An 18,745-nucleotide genomic window follows, 5' to 3' on the forward strand; every position below is an offset into this window, starting at 1 on the left:
ATGAAAATCCCTATAAATTGTTGTCAAGTTCAGAATTATTTCTTTCTGATACTAAAAAATCCACAGTTCTAAATCTTCAGACAAGCAACTCAATGTTGAAAACAACCTAGGGACATGAGATACGAATTTTAGGAAAATAAAATAAGATAAAGTATGAGAGTCTGCCTCTGTGGTGTAGTGGTTATTGTGATTAGCTGTCACTCCCAGAGACCCGGGTTTGATTCCCGGCTCTGTCATGAAATTTGAAAAGTGGTGCGAAGGACTGGAACGGGGTCCACTCTGCTCCGGGAGGTCAACTGAATAGAGAGGTTTCGATTCCCACCTCATCCATCCTAGAAGTGGCTATCCGTGGTTTCCCACTTCTCCGCCAGGCAAAAGCCGCGATGGTACCTAACTTAAGGCCAAGGTCGCTTCCTTCCCTCTTCCTTGTCTATCCCTTCCAATCTGCCTATTCCTCCTGTTCAGCATAGCAGGTGAGGCCGCCTGGGCGAGGCACTGATCCTCCACCCCAGTTGTATCCCCCGACCCAGAGTCTGAAGCTCCAGGACACTGCCCTTGAGGCTGTAAAGGGGGGATCCCTCGCCGAGGCCGAGGAAAAAACCAACCCTACACGGTAAACGGATTAAGAAAGAAAGAAAGAAAGAAAGAAAAATAAAGTTTGAGAATATATACTTTATTTTTATTCCTATAAAGTACAATTGTTGTCTTAGTCGTCGTTATCCGGTCGATTAGATTAGCAGCTTGACTTTTTCTACCACTACGAGAGCTAATGTGAGTCAATGCACTGTTTCACTTAAGCACCACTACAAGCGCTAATGGGATTCAATGCAGAGTTTCACTTAAACCCTAATAACTGCATTCGATGTGGACATTTTTCAAAGAAATCATTAAACACCTGAGGATATTGAACCAAGAAATACATTACAGAAGGACTTATGCAATTAATTTGGCTAAGGTTTGAATAAAAAAGAAAACCAGTAAGAAACGAGCGATTTTAACCTGCTTTTCCGGAACTGCATTTAGGCCGGAAGTGATTTTCTAAATTTGTATTTTTAGTGTGATCCATGACTCAAAATGTGAAACTTTTCTGGGCCCTTTAGCCCTTCAACTTTCGGAAAAATCGAGGAAATTGCTTAATTTTACGTTTTCCATAATAAGGGGACCCGTACTTTGTATACTAAGAAATGTTTTCAATATTAAAATTGAATTTACTACGAAGCCTTAGTGGTTTCCGGAAAGTGGCGCTCTGTAGTGATATTCTTCCTAAATAACTAAAATGGAGACGAGGCTCGCACTGGTTAGGCCTGGTTTCCAAGCCTTGATGTTCACAGCAAGTAAAACGTATACCAGTGAAGCGCTGGGAAAGCAAGATTGTACTAGAATTCAACGTCAGTACTGCGTTTTTGCTGAGTAGTCAGTGTACTAGTCTTCTGTTCAGAGGGCTCTGGGATCGATTTCCGATTGAGCCGAGTATTTTATTCGCGTCTGGTTAAATCATCTAGTTCTTGGGCTGGGTGTTTGTTTCGTGTTAATACACATCTTCAGGTACATTCAACACGTCACACGACAAACCACCACAGAAACACGCAATGGTGAACACTGTAATGTCCCTCGTCATGGGTTTGGCGTCAGGAAAGGCATCCAGCCGTAAAACTAAACCAAATCCATTCAATGTGCCATCACCAAGAAACTGTGAATAGAGCAAGAAGAGAAGCAAACTGGAATACAACATGAACAACAGGTGAGGTAAATCACTTTACGTTTACTTAAAGTAGTAGTTTATGTCACCCTGGAGATATCATTACAAGCCTCATTTAATACCATGTATCTCCGTCACAAGCGTCTCCGGTCCTTCTCAGTCAGCATCGTATTCGGACCACAAATCTGACGTCGTGTTTCGTGACCACTTGTTAGTACACCACTGCTTGTAGACACGTTGAACAGTCCGCTGAGAAACACCAACAAATCCAGCAACTTCACTCACTGTATGGCCATGGACATTGCCTCTTTTTGCCACTCGGTCACATCCATGTTGACGTACGCTGTCCGCCTGACACATTAATGTCTCACTGATCGCTACGCTCACGAAGGTGCAGTGCACGTGCAGATGAGCATGGGACTCGTTCGCTGCGCCGATCCATCTGTGTGTGCGCACTAGGGTGAGCTTATAATTTACTGAAAATAATTTCATTATTGACACAAATGTGCCTTACGGCTGAGAGTCATCTGAATACATGCGTCACGAAATTAGCGATACAGAATATGTGATGCGATGTTACCTAGTAACCGTGCAGGCGGTGGTTGTGGTAATTATAGGTTAAGAGAAAGTACAGCTGAGCAACCATCCTCTATTAGGTTAACACTAAGGTAAGGGTGTATTCTGCCCGAAGGCTAGTCCGAATCTCCGCAGAGGGGACCTGAGTCGGAGTTTACGTACGGTAGGGTGGCCAGTTCCTTTCCGCTCCTCCATTCCCTTACCGCCACCAACAGCGCGTGGCAACATATCCAAATCTTGACCACACCCAACGTTGCTTAATTTCGGAGATCTCACGGGATCCGCTGTTTCAACGCGGCTACAACCGTTGGCTGGCTAACACTAACCAGAGGTTGAATTAATTTAATTTCATGTGGCTATTTCTAGCCGAATGCGGTCCTTGTAAGGCAGACCCTTCGATGAGGGTGAAAGGCATCTGCCATGTCTAGGTAATTGCGTGTTATTGTGGTGGAGGATAGTGTTACGTGTGGTGTGTGAGTTGCAGGGATGTTGGGGACAGCGCAAACACCCAGCCCCCGGGCTATTGGAATTAACCAATGAAGGTTAAATTCCCCGATCCGGCCGGGAATCGAACCCAGGACCCTCTGAACCGCACGCCAGTACGCAGACCATTCAGCCAACGAGTCGGACTAACCAGAGGTAAAAATGGAAGGGGTCCGACACTTCGAAAAATGAAGGCGTCGACCAAAGAGAGAAAAGGGCCACGGAGGGGGGCGAAAATGAGAGAATCCAATGGGATCCGCAAACCTAACACCGTTAGGTAGGAATAGAACAAGTATTGACCAATTGAGTTCGGATAGGATAAATGAAAGTGAGGAGTCTGGCACAGGTAAGTTAACGTTGTTCCCAACCATCCATACAGTCATTTCCTACCATTACAGGTATTTCATTATTATTCAAACTGCAAACTATATTTTCGTATTGTATTGTGTCCTACCCTGTCATTCTGTAACTTAAACTGCGAAGGATAAGGGTCAAAAATATGAGTTTGCGGAGTCACTGTAATATTTTTAAAAAAGACCTATGATTTCTTCATTCTGATTTTGCAAAAATGAACCAAAATCACGAGTTTACCTCCTTCTATGTAAAATATTTTGACAGTAAAGCGAAAACTTTCTAAAAACTGTCCCCGTGATACATTGAAGCTCTATACTTCCCATGTAAATTATGAAGGAGGTTATCATCGCCACTTACAGTGAATGGGTTTCTTTGTTGAAGGCAATAAAGATCTCACATTTCCATATTTGGCATGTGACAGCAACAGCTTTACGAGCTTCTCTTCATGGTTAATTTAGAAGAGCTATGTTATGTGTGTGGTATACTTTACGGTATTTTAATACTCCTCACATCAAACGTCAATATTAACCTTCGGTGACAGAAATAAGAAATAAAGGTCAAAAGGTTCACCGTTAGAGCTTCTGTATTTTCAACGAGTAATCTACAGGACGCAATCAAACAGTTTCCGGTTGAGGGCGTTGCTGCAGCGGACAAGCGACGTAGCGCGACTCCGATGTGGGTACATAAGCACGGACATGTAGGCAAAGGGACTGGTGTGGCAGTTGTGTGGTGCCGAAGTGCGCGTGTTAAATACGGCCACGTGAACTATGGTGACGTTGTTACCAAATGCGTCCAAACAGGACCAACGTGCTGTTATTTTGTTCTTGGCTGCCGAAGGACAAACACCCATGGACATCCGTCGGAGAATACAGACTGTGCACGTGGCAGCATGTCTGTCGAAAATCACCGTTTTGGAATGGTCTACCAAGTTTCGTGGGATTGCGTTTCGACAAAATACGCTAATATCCATTACGGATAAAAATAACAACCCAAGTGGGGGACACTCGAGCACAATTGTCCTGATCTCTCCCCATGCGATTCACTCCTTCGGGCCCCTCAAAAAGGTCTTGAATGGTTGACGCTTCCCGTCGGACAAGGATGTGCAGTGGGCGGTTACGGACTTCTTCACGCAACAGGACACGGTGATTTACCACACGGAAATATTCAGGCTGGTGCATCGGTGGGATGAGTGCCTCGCTGCTCAGGGTGCTTTTGCCTGATTGGCATCCCGATTCAGGACTGTACGGCTGTTGCATGGCAACTTTTTATCACCCGTTATAATTGAAAATAGGACCGTGACCTAGAAAGATGGCTATGTGCTGCGAGTCGTATACCTGAAAGTTTGTATTCAGATGATGGCACTTTCATTTAGTTTTACATGACTCCGTATCGTAAACAAAGCTTTGGAACATGTGAAATCCGAACCAAATGGACGTAAACGTTTCATTCAAGAATCCCCATTCACTGACTTGTATTAATCCACGGACGCCTTTTTGATGTCCTTAGTATGTTCGAACATCACCGAAGGGAGCACTAAAATAGCTTTCTGTGGTTTTCTTAATTTAAAAACCAGGCAAATGCCGAGGCTATGCCTTAACTCTTCCAGACCTGCATTTCAGCTATCAATGACAAAAAAATCAATTTGGTCTCTTTGAAGAACAAACAGTGGATAAACTTTTAAAACAACATTTTCGACACTCATGGTTTTTCGTGTTCATGTAAAGGGCTGTACGATAGTAAAACATTCACCGCGTCAATTTGGACAAATCATGTGGGCTAACTATCTCAATCGGAAGCCACATTTTTGACTAGAAAATAAGAGTATTACATACCGTCTGCCTGGACGGATGTTGTGGTATTTACCGAGGTACGGGATGCGCGGTTCGTAGATGATGTTCTATTCAGAGTCGACCTCACTGACTTGTTTAACATCCATCTCAAAACGGAGAGTTGGATCGCCCATCACGGTTCCATGAGATTGACCATGGATCGCGACGATGTCTGCTCTTCTTACAGATTCGTAAAAGATTGATAGTGAAGTTCTTCCTGGACTTTCCAATCTGACTCCCGCATTTTTGAATTAATATTATGTCACGATTATTTGTAACTTGACGATGTAAAAGTGTTAATTGATTTCGTTTACAATTTTTCCACAATATTTTGCTTCTTCTTCCTTCACCGCCTTTCACACACCTGTGGGGTTGCGAGTGTGAACTGCGTCGAACATGTGGATTTGACCCTGTTTTAGGCCGGATGCCCTTCCTGACGCCAACCAAATATGGAGGGATGTAATCACTATTTCGTGTTTCTGTGATCGTTGGTAGTGTACTGTGTTGTCTGAATATGAAGAGGAAAGTGTTGAAGCAAGCACAAACACCCGATCCCCGAGCAAGAAGAATTAATCAGACGTGATTAAAATTCCCGACCCGGCCGGTAATCGAACACGGGACCCTCTGAACCGAGGGCCTCAACGCTGACCATTCAGCCAAGGAATCGGACCTTTTCAAAATATTTTGTTTATCATTATTATTATTAGGCTATCGCTCGTTAACAACTACAATTGACTTCCAAAGGTAAAGTTCAAATCGCATAAGTTCTTTGCTGGTTATATATTCCAATTCTGGAACAACAGACTCTTCCACAATTTTGGCACACGGTGTCTTGGGTAGCCACTGGTCCTTGAGGGTTGATACTTCTGATATTCATGCAATCTTTCTTAGCATTGTGTTTGACGGCCAGGGCTTCCTCCGTTGTAGTTCAAAGGTTAGATACCCTTGGTGGAAGAAGCGACGCTATTCTGGACAAGTAGATGCCACAACCTCCCAATTTTCAGGTTCAGTTCGAAATTTCTTCAGATTCATCTTAAGACAGTACATGATTTGTTTTGGGAGACGTGACTCAGGCATGCGAATTACATGAGCTGTCCATCGAAGCTGGTGTTTTAACATGAGAGCCTAGACGGTGGTTGTGTTAGCTTGCTCCAAAACACTTAACGTTAGTGCGCCTGCCTTGTCATTTTATTCCTAGCATTCTCCTAATACAGCGTTGATGATATTTTTCCAGACATGCCGGGCTGAGTAGCTCAGACGGTTGAGGCGCTGGCTTTCTGACCCCAACTTGGCTCCGTCCGGTGGTATTTGAAGGTGCTCAGATACGTCAACCTCGTGTCGATAGATTTATTGCCACGTAAAAGAACTCCTGCGAGACTAAATTTCGACACCTCCATGTCTCCGAAAATCATAAAAGTAGTTAGTGGGACGTAGAGCAAATAACTATTATTATTATTATTATTATTATTATTATTATTATTATTATTATTATTATTATTATTATTATTATTCCAGATGTAGTAAGTGACTCTTGTATGTAACCCAAGTTTCGCAACCATAGAGTAAAGTTGGAACAACAATGGCCTGACGGTTTGAGTAGGCCTACTTAGACACCCAAATTCGCATACGACCATAGGCTGCGCTGGGACATTTGGGACGATATTGAATTTCAGTGTCTATGTTCGCATTTGTGGAAAGGTGACGCAGATTGTTGTATAGTACCATGTTATTTATCCATCGAATCAAGGATTTTATTTTTAAATATTATCATGTTCGTGCTGAAGTCATGAACATTGTAGATATACTCTATAATCTGTAAAGTAGCGAATACTCTATAATCTGTAAAGTGGCGAATTTTGATGGAAGGATGTTCTAAATGTTTCACTTTAAAGTACTAAATTAAATCTTGAATTTAACCGTAGTGCAAGGAAATTCAGGATAAAAGTAGCTCAGGAATATCAACGAATGTTTACATTTTTCATTTTAAAATGTTAAATTAAATCTTGAATTTGGACGCAGTACATGGACATGCAGGAGAAAACGAAGCTCATGATTTTCAATCTAGGAATTTACTGTTTGTAAATGAACTATACCGTATCCATCTGATTTCTTTTTGTAAACTATCCGTTTTAAAATTTTGCGTAGGCCTACCCGCCTTCTAGGTGAGACTGCCTGTCCGAGACGATATAGGCTACTAGGTTTACCAGGAAGAACATGGCTTCGATTCCCCATAAGGTACCCGAAAAATTTTAAAAGAAGATTTTCATTTCCGTAGATACACATGGTCCTATGGTTCACTCAATCTACACAAAGAAAGAGTACCAGATTAATTCCTGGGGGCAAAGGAGGCCGGTGTTAGAGCCAACCACTATACCCCACCAAGTGCCGAAGTTACCTTCCTTACCGAGCTCGATAGCTGCAGTCGCTTAAGTGCGGCCAGTATCCAGTATTCGGGAGATAGTAGGTTCGAACCCCACTGTCGGCAGCCCTGAAAATGGTTTTCCGTGGTTTCCCATTTTCACACCAGGCAAATGCTGGGGCTGTACCTTAATTAAGGCCACGGCCGCTTCCTTCCCACTCCTAGCCCTTTCCTATCCCATCGTCGCCATAAGACCTATCTGTGTCGGTGCGACGTAAAGCAACTACAAAAAAAGTTACCTTCCACCCCTCCAAGGGCCTTCATAGCCTGTAAGGAGATGACTTTGCTATACTTTTGCCCTCTAGGTGACTGTGTTGTAATCACAGAAACCTCTCAGTAACTTGTTTCCATGTCCAGCGTGGTCAGTTAACCTGCTGTTCCGGGGCGTGCAGCAGACGATTGCCATAATGATGACAATATTGAGATAAAAATAAAATTGGACGATGTTCTTTTGTGCACGTTGTATTCGCTAGCCATTATGAATAATAATAAACTGGCCTGGTCGCGATCGATCTGCTCTGGCATTGTGAAATCGGCCGGTTCGGACTATAAGAAGGGGCGTTGGCGCATCAGATAGTAGCAGACGACCCGTCCGTCCGTGGGGTTTGCTGGTCAGCCGCGGCGAGGGGCGGAACCATAGCACTCATTGTGGGGCCTCGCAGAGTACATAGTGCTAAGTCACTTTCTGTGAGAATAGTGCTGTGTCGAACAGAAAACAGAGCAAATAGCGGGCAATTATTATTATTATTATTATTATTATTATTATTATTATTATTATTATTATTATTATTATTATTATTATTATTATTTTCGTTTCAGCCATCTATGGCCTACGACTACGCAACTTCCATTGCTTTCTCAAGTTCTTTCTCCTTCCTCTTTCACCAGTAGCCTATTCCTTCATCCGTTGGCTTGCTCGTGCTCGTTCTTCTGCCGAGAATACTCTATTCTTCCTTGTTTTCTCATCAGCTAGGTCCTTCAAATCCGCAACTCTTTGCCTGAAGATTTTTCTGTTTATTATATCTTCTGCCGTGATCCCACACTTTTCTAAATCTCGGTGGACTTCTTTTACCCATGGGACTTGTGTCTTCCTGTTCTCCTGGAAGGTGAGGATCCTGTTGGGAGCTCTCTTGAATTGAGTGGACATTATTTTCATGCCAAATGATTCACAATAATAATAATAATAATAATAATAATAATAATAATAATAATAATAATAATAATAATAATAATCATAATAATAATAATTTTGCATCAGAAACTATAACTTTAAGAGGTCACTCTAAAATTGCAGATATTGAAAAACAACATGAAATGCTTAGAAAAATTTTCGGCCCCGTACAAGAAAATGGAGTTTGGATCAAAAGGCGAACTGCAGACCTCTATAATTACACAGGTAGTTTCGTCGATACTGTACGGACGAGACGTTTGAAATTTTTAGGATGGATAATAATAACTCACAAATGGTTATTCAAAGTAATAAATTCCCAAGAACAGGAGAATGAATTGGCTAAAGGAAACAAGAGAAGACCTGAAGAATTGAACATCGGGGAGAATAAAATGAAAACAATCTCACAGGACCTCAGTAAATAAACACATATTTGTGGGCAAAACTAAGCCTCCGTGGCTCAGACGGCAGCGCGCCGGCCTCTCGCTGCTGGATACCGTGGTTCAAATCCCGGTCACTCCATGTGAGATTTGTGCTGGAAAAAGCGGAGGCGGGATAGGTTTTTCTCCGTGTACTCCGGTTTTCCCTGTCAACTTCCATTAGAACAACACTTTCCATTATCATTTCATTTCATCTGTCAGTCACTTATCATTGCCCCAGAGGAGTGCGACAGGCTTCGACAGCCGGCACATTTCCTATCCTCACCGCTAGATGGGGGCTTCATGCAATACACTGCTGACCCGGTCAAATGACTGGAAACAGGTTGTGGATATTTTTGTGGGCAATACTAGCAGCAGAACTGGTACAAAGTGGTCAGAACAACGGAAGAGGCAACACATTGTGTTCATAAAGAGATTTTGAAAGAATATGAAGGCGAAAGTCATCAAGCCAATGAAGAAGTTCCTACGCGCTCCATGATTGGGCATAACGAATTAATAATAATAATAATAATAATAATAATAATAATAATAATAATAATAATAATAATAATAATAATCAAAGACTATGGCACGCAGTGCCCTTCATGTACTTGTCTGTCAAGACGGCTCTGGAGTAAATACAGCAACAGAATTTAATATTGACATTGGGTTTCGAACCCAGTTTATCCTGAATGCAAACTTACTGCATCACTACGCGTGGCGCGTAACCAATACACCTACAGTAGTCTAGAAAAATAATTTGACGGTCAAAGTAGAGAGTTCAGTGTAATTTAATATGACACCTGGGAATACTTTAGGACTACTAAGAAACCTAAACAAAGAAATATAATATTTTTCTTTGCCTGTGTGTGTCATATTGCTTCGAGACAACCTTGACTGTGCGTATTTTGTTTCTGGCTCTACTTGGTCATTGAAATCTTTCCCACAACGGGAGCAAGTACTTCAGACTGGTTGTTGACTTTAGGACTGAAGTAGGGTTGAAAGTTTAACCTCTTCAAAACTTTGTTTAGCAAGTAGAAGGTGAGAGAGGAAGTCTCAGATTGTCTCAATCTTTCGGTCTTTCACTGGTTCTTCGCTGTAGTATGGGGAAGAAAATGAAGTGGCGTATGGCTTTTAGTGCCGAGAGTGTTCGAGGACAAGTTCGGCTCGCAAGATGCAGGTGCAAACGCGTCATGATGAGGATGAAATGTTCATGAAGACGACACATACACCCAGCCCCCGTGCTAGCGAAATTAACCAATTATGGTTAAAATTCCCGATCCCACAGGGAATCAAACCCGGGACCCCTGTGACCAAAGGCCAGCACGCTAACTCTTTAACCATTCAGCCGGACTATGGGGAAGAAATTCAGTAGTAACGCAATGTTTATATTTATAATTCTTACAATTAAAATATGGTTACCGGTCGAGTTGTCCGTGAGGTTAGGGGCGCCCAGCTATGAGCTTGCATCAGGGAGATATTGGGTTCGAAACCCACTGTCGACAGCCATGAAGATGGTTTTCCGTGGTTTCCCATTTTCACATCAGTCAAATGTACCATAATTAAGGCCACGGCCGCTTCCTTCTCAGTCCTAGACGTTTCCTATCCCATCGTCGCCATAAGACCTATCTATGTCGGTGCGACGTAAAGCAGGTAGCAAAAAAAATATGCTTAAACATGACACTCTCGGACGATACGGGGAAATCATTTTCTCCACAGCCACAGGCAGGGGAAGAGCGACCTTTTTTTCTTCCAGATCTCTTCCCAACTACACGGCGTCAGCACTAATGAAGCACGATTTTACGGTCGGATGTCTTCCCTGTCGCCAATTCTTTGTGGAGGGATGTATTGACCATTATGTGCTTTCGTGATGTGGTGTTTTGTAATGCATTGTATTGTATGTAGATGCGTATTAGGGAGAACACATACACCCAGCCCCCGAGCTAGGGGAAATTTAAATCCGAGGCCCGGCCGGGAATCAAGCCCGGTTCCTCTGAACCGAAGACCACTAACGCTGACCATTCATCCAAGGAACTGGGCCAGGAGAAGGAATCAACGACATCAGCCATGGTCGGTTCGATCCAATTTGAGACTGACGCAAATTTTCCGAGACAAATCAAAAATAACCTGGTGCCAAATAATGCTTGACATTTCCACGGAGTCTTACTGATCCTTTCCTCTTACATTTTTTTTTTCAATTTTGCTTTGCATTGCTCCGGCACAGATAGAAAAGGGCTAGGAGTGGGAAGGAAGGGACCGTGGCATTAATTAAGGTACAGCCCCAGCACTTGCCTGGTGTGAAAATGGAAAAGCACAGAAAGCCATTTTCAGGGCTGATAACAATGGGCTTCGAACCCACTATCTCCCAAATGCAAGCTCACACCTGTGTGACCCTAACAGCTCGGTCGGTCCTTCCTCTTATATCTCTCACCTTGCGCTGTAGATCTTGGCTCTTATCTGACGTGCTGTTTTACCTGACCTGGATAGGAACAATGACCATTTCATTTCTCAGTACTTAATTACCATTCCCCTTGACAGACAAAAGGGTTAGGCTCATCTGCGGTCATGCAGCCGTCATCGCGTAACTTGCCGTAAAATGCTTTGGTAGAAAATTGTAGTAGTCCTGGTAGGGCTGAGTGAGCCCCATTCCAGCCTTCAGTCCAGAATTTAAATCCCAGGACTATCCGGAGGTCGAGCTCGAGATATTCACACAACAGATCTGTGATCAGTTCACTGAAAAGTACCATATCGCGCATAAATGACTCTGCTGATTTATAACGTGCAGTCACATGAAAATCGAAGTCCCGCCATAACATACATTCCACGCGAAATGTGGCAACACTGTTGTTACGTATCGACTGCCATTGCCGTGGTAGGAGAACTACATAGTGACAACTCACAGCTGCATACAGTTGTTGGGTTATGTCTCTGTTGGTCCGCGGATTGGTCGAGTGAGTTCGTCCAGCTGTAGAAATGGAGGCAAGCAAAGAAGAGCAGAGAAGTGTGGTTCGTTTTCTGGTGGCTGAGGGTGCTGAAGTACGCAAAACTCGCGTGTCTGATGTGTATGGTGAACACTGCATGTCAATGACGAGTGTGCACAAGTGACATAGGAGATTCCGAGAAGAGTGCACTTTGCTACAAGATGATACGTGTCCAGGAGAGGCCCAACAAACCATTGCTCCTACGCTTCAGCGATTTGGTTGGGAAATACTTCAACATTCTCCGTACAGCCCGGATTTTTCACCTCGTGATTTTCACATTTTTGGGAGACATGAAGAAAGACATGTGTGGACGTCGATTTCGTTCGGGCGAGGAAGTACACGAGTGGGTGCGGTTGTGGATCCGTCAGCGACGTTCCACTTTCTGAAAAACTGAAATTGATCGTCTCGTGTCCTAATGCGATAAATGTTTTAACGCTTTTGGTAATTACTTTTGAATAAAACCATCGATGGGCACGTTGTAGCGGGTGTTCGCTTTTATTTTGTCTGTCCCTAATAAATACCTGCAGGATCATTATTGGATGCCTAAATCCTACTCCTGTTGGGAAAATCTACTGCTTAGCTGGTATTGCTCCTGGAGAGATACGCAGAGGGATAACAACAAATAAGGAAAGATTTAAGATATCCTCATCACAAACACCACATTATTTGGATATTCTCCCGACCATCATCGTCTTAAACTTAGGAAAACCTTCCTTCAGTCAACATTCGGTCTCGACATGAATGCTGATAACACTAGAAAGGGAATATGGAAGGAAAGAACTGATCAACACGATGACCGCACAGGAAAACCTTCCTTTTGGCCGCAAGGAGGTCTGGGCTACATGGAAAATTCTCAACTACGAACTGGAGTCGGCAGAACCAAGCTGAACCTGCAGAAATGAGGAGTGACTCCCCCTTCTGTGGTTGTGTGGAACTACAGACCGCTCAACATCTTTACCATTGTCCCTTGTGTCCAACAACATGCACGATGGAAGATTTAATACTTACCAACTCTAATTCTATTAATGTCCCTCGCTACTGGGCACAGAACATTAGTTAGGAAAAGGGCTATAGTACTCTGCACGTAAACCTGTACACTAGAAAGCAAATTTCGCCTCCCTATTCTCTTTACTGCTGCCTACTTGACTGGTTACATTCTGAAATCACGAGACGTAACCAAGAACAAACTAACCTCAATAGTATCAATAATGGAGCTTCGGTTTTCAAGCTAGTGAGGAACTAAGGAAATACACACTCTCTCCCACCCTCAATTTAATGTACCAGGCGAGTTGGCCGTGCGGTTAGGAGCGCGCGGCTGTGAGCTTGCATCCGGGAGATAGTAGGTTCGAATCCCACTGTCGGCAGCCCTGAAGATGGTTTTACGTGGTTTGCCATTTTCACACCATGTAAATGCTGGGACTGTACCTTAACTAAGGCCACGGCCGCTTCCTCCCAACTCCTAGGTCTTTCCTATCCCATCGTCGCCCTATGACCTATCTGTATCGGTGCAACGTAAAGCCACTACCGGTAGCAAAAATAATTAATTTAATGTTATATATTTCTGCCTTTATTTTGATATAAGTTACACATCCCTATAACCGTATTCTTCGGTGTTTGCTTGGTGTAAATAATTCATCTCCCTTCTTGAAATTTGCTGTTATATTTAGGACTTACGTGAAACCAGATACAGTGGCTTCAGTGGTCAGGTCATGTGAGGCGAATGGAGGAGGATGTTACCAAGGAGAATAATGGACTCTGTTATAGAGGGTAAGAGAAGTAGAGGGAGATCGGCAGTTATAAAATAACTATCACTGTATTCAGTATTAAGGGGAGAGAGGGAATAAGGTTGTACCCTTCGTGTATGCGCTTAGATGGCATGGGGTATACCTGGCGATCAGACATTTTTTTGAATGGTTCAATTCACTTGTGTCATGGTGTCATGTATTTATACTACTAAGTTTAGAATAGTTTGAATACTGTATTTTTATCAGTATTTGTCTTAACTGTATCTTAATTTATGTATTATACTTCTTACTGTTCATCATCTGTGTTGTAGGCTGGTGTTTCTATTATGAATAAAGAAAGTACGATATAATCAATTCAGTTTATTCAAACATGGGGAGTTTCTATTTAGCTTGTTTTCATAATGTTTATCCTGTGGATGTTTAGTGTTGAATTTTACAATGCTTAATACCGCTAAACGCAGAACAATGCGGAGGAAGAAAAGAAACAGTTGTCCATTCATTTCTCTGGCCAAAGGAAATGTACTTTATGTATGTCAGTTCGAATTAAAGGAATATAAACATTCAAATTATGGAGATCAGGTGTTTTGTTCGTACACCGGAAAACGAATCCCTAACAAAACCCAACGGCAAGTTACATGATGAAGGTTGCATGACCGTAGATGAGCCCATCCCTTTTTCTATCAAAGGGAATGGTAATTAAGTACCGAGAAATGAAAGGGTCACTGTTCCTATCCAGGTCAGGTCATACACACTGTGTCAATAGAGGAAGGCGCGTACACAAAAGAGTTGCGTTATCTCACTTTGTTTCGTGAATACCACATTCCTGACGCAAGGGTCGCGAACTTGGGGCTCGCCCAGTCCCTCACATTCCTCAAGCTCGCACTCCAGTAAGACCCTTGAGATAATTAATTTAATGTCATGACAAGCGCAGGTACGTTATCATGTACTTGAGATCAAAGCGTACAGTGAATATCTTATTGTGTTCCAGCACTGGGTGTGCCGCCTCCCTGCGCGATAGTTCGCCTCCATGTAGTGCGCCACGCGAAATATTAAGTAGTCTGGTTCAAAGGTGGTGACACTGACAAGAGTTTGTGTGTATATTGTACCGTGATACCTGCTAACAATTCTGAAGGCCTGAAATTCCAGTAACGATGAAGTAAGCAAGAGGTTTAGCCTAAAAATGAACGTTCAGACAAACCATATTCGTGGTAATCAGCGAGATGAAAATCACCAAAATTGTTGTCACCCTAGTATAGAGGTTCACAAATTATTACGAGATTGTACCGCTCACTCATCAGTAAAAGTTAAATATACCCCACAAAAACTAGGCATTTTAATTGATTATAAGCCATCGTTTTAAATACACATCCTAAATAAGACGGTATAGTGGAATTAAATACATTTAAATTTAAGAGTTTGTGTCTGTATCAAGTATAATACAATAAATTAACACAAGATACTCTGTATGAAAGTTTCACTAAATCCTGGATTTTAGCACCAATATAAAATTAATAAATAAGGACAAAACATTTCGATCTTAATTCTGGAAGTCAAACATTGCGAACAATCAACATTTCAACGGAATGGGTGTACCTGATGTGTCGTAGTCCAGGTGAAACTTTCAAGCGAAGAATGGCTCCATATATACATATTTAACTTTCTTCTTATTTATTTCCATATTTCAATTTTTGTTAAATTTTTATTCCTGCAGTCTGGTTGCATACCCCACAAAGTCTCAGGCGTACCCCTAGGGGTACGCGTACCACAGTTTGAGAACCACTGCCCTAGACCAATCATCTACAAACATTTTATGTCACGCCGCCCACCTGAAGCATAAGATTTCTTGCGCCAATTTTACTCTTCTTTCTTTCTCTCTTTCTTTCTTTCCTTCCTTCCTTCCTTCCTTCCTTCCTTCCTTCCTTCCTTCCTTCCTTCCTTTCTTCCTTCTTTCATGTTTGCCGGGCGTGTTGGCCGTACGGCTAGGGGCGCGCAACTGTGAGCTTGCATCCGGGAGATAGTGGATTCGAACTCCACTGTTGGCAGCCCTGAAAATGGTTTTTCGTGGTGTCCCATTTTCACACCAGGCAAATGTTGGGGCTGTACCTTAATTAAGGACACGGACGATTCCTCCCCACTCCTAGCCCTTTCATATCCCATCGTCGCTATAAAACCTGTCTGTGTTGGTGCCACGTAAAGCAAATCCTAAAATAAAATATTCGTTCGTTCGTTCGTTCCTTCGTTCTTTCCTTCCTTCCTTCCTTCCTTCCTTCCTTCTTTTCTTCATTCCTTCCTTCTTTCGCTCCCTCTCATTATTCATTAGATTGCTCAAAAATCAGGCTCCCGAAATCTTTTGTCAATAATAATAATAATAATAATAATAATAATAATAATAATAATAATAATAATAATAATAATAATAATAATCTACCGCTTTTCCACATCGGTGGAGTCGCGGGAGCGAACTGTTTTGAACTTGTGGATTTTGCCATGTTTTGCGGCCAGATGCCCTTCCTGACGCCAACCTTGCGTGGAGGGATGTATTCACTATTGTATGTTTCTGTGGTGGTTGTCTGAATATGGAAAGGAAAGTGTTGGGAGAAACACAAACCCCCAGTCCTCGAGCCAGAAGAATTAATCAAACCTGATTCAGACTCCCGATCCGACCGGAAATCGAACCCGGGACCGTCTGAATCTTCGTTTGGCTCTGGTATGGCATTCTTTCGATAGCACAGTTATCGGTGGGAAAGCGGAGGATTGCCAACTCTTCCGGCAAGTTAAATGGCGTGAAGAAGATCATCGCGAACAGAAAGCTTATGCCAAGGTAGAATCAAGAAAAGGCCGAGAATGTCGAAGTGCCACATGATGGTGAACAGCTGAAACCACCTGAGAAAGACCGACAATCCAGGGGCTCAGGTACAGAAGCGGAAGGACAATTCCCTACGGATCACAAGAGCCAACACTGAATTATATTTGGTCCCACATTCCGGGCACATACACGACCAACAACAACAACAACAATAAGAAGAATAAGAATAAGAATAAGAATAAGAAGAAACTATCATGTTCATGATGGTCCCTGGGTTTGGAAAAGCTCTCTCTCTCTCTTTTTCTCATTCTCAAAAGTTCATTCATGATTTGAGAACATAGTTTAGGTAGCCGACGTTATCAGCGAGTTGTAATTATTGCATGAGTGGGCTGTTCTGTTCAGTAAAATAATACACATAGCATGGTCCCTACAAATCAACTCATGCGTATCTTGTATTGCGCAAACGGTCCTGACGGGGCATGAATTATCACATACTAGTTAAGCTGTTGTAGGTTTGTTTCGGAAACAGGTGATCTTATCTCCAACAGCTCGTTATCCACAGGTCTTGCAAGAAGAAAGCCGCAATTAATGTGTGAGTGTGGATGCACTGCACATTGTGTTTGTTAGCTTGTAAGATACAGCTTCATCATCAAGCAGATTTTTAGAATTATCATCTATTTCATTATACAGTAAAACTGCTCTTGGAAACATTCCTTAAAAAAACCTCACCAAGAACGGAAATTGAGTGAGTTGTGTAGACTGAACGCGATATGAAGCCGTAGGTTTGCAGTAGGGAGATGGTAAGATGGAACCCCCACGTCTAAATGATAATACAATAATAATATTATTGTTATTGTTTTACGTCCCACTAACTACTTTTTTGGCAGGTGCTGGAATGTTGTCCCATAGGAGTTCTTTTACGTGAGGATAATAGATCGGAATAACATTCGGGGATACGAGGTATTGCTCGCGCACCGTTGATATTCTATTACTGTTCTAACTAGTGAATTGTATACCTGCATAATGGCTTTGATATTTTTGAATTTGTATGTATTTCTCATTAGAAATCCTAGCATCCTATAGGCCTTATTTACGGCCTTATTTGTGTCTTTTTCTAGTAAAGATCATTGATTCACACTTCTTCTTAACAATGAATTGAAAGGAATTGTGTTTTCTCCATTCAAACATTACTGTGAGGCCTCGTTATAATTTTTTGTTGTTGTTGACCCTTGTGCCGTTTCACTATGGGATCGGGTATGAGGTAAGATGAGTCTGTCATGGCGGGTGTTTATGACCGGATGCCCTTCCTGACGTCAACCTCATTAGAGGAGTTAATGAGATGAAATGAATGGCGTGATATATGATAGTAGAAAGGGAGAGCGTGAAACCCGGTGCCGGCACATAGCCTACACCTGTCGAATAGCACCAAGGGGTCTGCTCAAAGCTTAACGTCTCCATCCGACGGACGAATCACCATCAACAGCGTCATATGCCCTCACTCCATATGAGCACTGCGGAGAGGTTTGGAATTTAATCCAGGCTTTTGACACGCAATCTAGTGATTAGATATTGTATACCACCACCTCCCCTACCCTGCCGGCCAACATTCTGATGGTGAAAATGTTTTCGACCAACCGGACTTGAACCGGCTAACCACGGTGTCAGACCGTTTAGACTTCAACGCCTTAACGATCATGGCCACCACGCGGGTTTGTTGTAAGTTTTCGTTATCCTGGTTTAAAGAAATCTGCCTGTAAATTTTCATGTCATCGGCATACAGTATATCTGAAATATGGAATTCGACAATATTTGTCCAACCCTTGTCCCGTTTCCCTGCGAGGTCGGGTATGAGGTGAGCTGAATCTGTCGTGGCAGGTTTTTATGACCGGATGTCCTTCCTGATAATATGGAATTCGTCAATACAGAACCAATATCATTAACAAACAGAATGAACAACAGTGGACCTAATTTCGAGCATTGGTTTATGCCTGAAGTTACTCTGTATATGGATGAAGCTACCCCTTCATTATTATTAGCCACCTCTGTTGTGTAGAGGTAGCGTGCCTGTCTTATTCCAAGGCTCTCAGTTCTTTTTCCGGCCAGTTCAAGAATTTTAATTCTGGATTGACGAGTGGAACGGGGCTCACTTAATACGAGATTTTCTCAAGCTCTTAGTTACAGGAAGAAGACGCACAGTGAGAAGATGACGCTATTGACCTAGTACAATAGTCGAACACTGGTTGATATAATTACAATGCTGTCGGGA

At 42.6% G+C, this 18,745-nt stretch overlaps 2 protein-coding genes across 2 annotated transcripts in view; one reads left to right on the top strand and one right to left on the bottom strand.

The window, feature by feature from the left end:
• LOC136873862 (calpain-9) overlaps positions 1–18,745 on the top strand; it is a 1,061,895-nt gene that overhangs the window by 375,998 nt on the left and 667,152 nt on the right. The gene's annotated exons all lie outside the window — the stretch shown is intronic.
• LOC136857160 (piggyBac transposable element-derived protein 3-like) overlaps positions 1,529–18,745 on the bottom strand; it is a 50,194-nt gene continuing 32,977 nt past the window's right edge. The window contains exon 4 of the mRNA XM_068225706.1: positions 1,529–1,690. Within this exon, the coding sequence (XP_068081807.1) occupies positions 1,529–1,690 (162 nt within the window). The remainder of the gene's footprint in view (positions 1,691–18,745) is intronic.

This window comes from Anabrus simplex, chromosome 1, assembly GCF_040414725.1.
Source record: "Anabrus simplex isolate iqAnaSimp1 chromosome 1, ASM4041472v1, whole genome shotgun sequence".
NCBI lineage: Eukaryota > Metazoa > Arthropoda > Insecta > Orthoptera > Tettigoniidae > Anabrus > Anabrus simplex.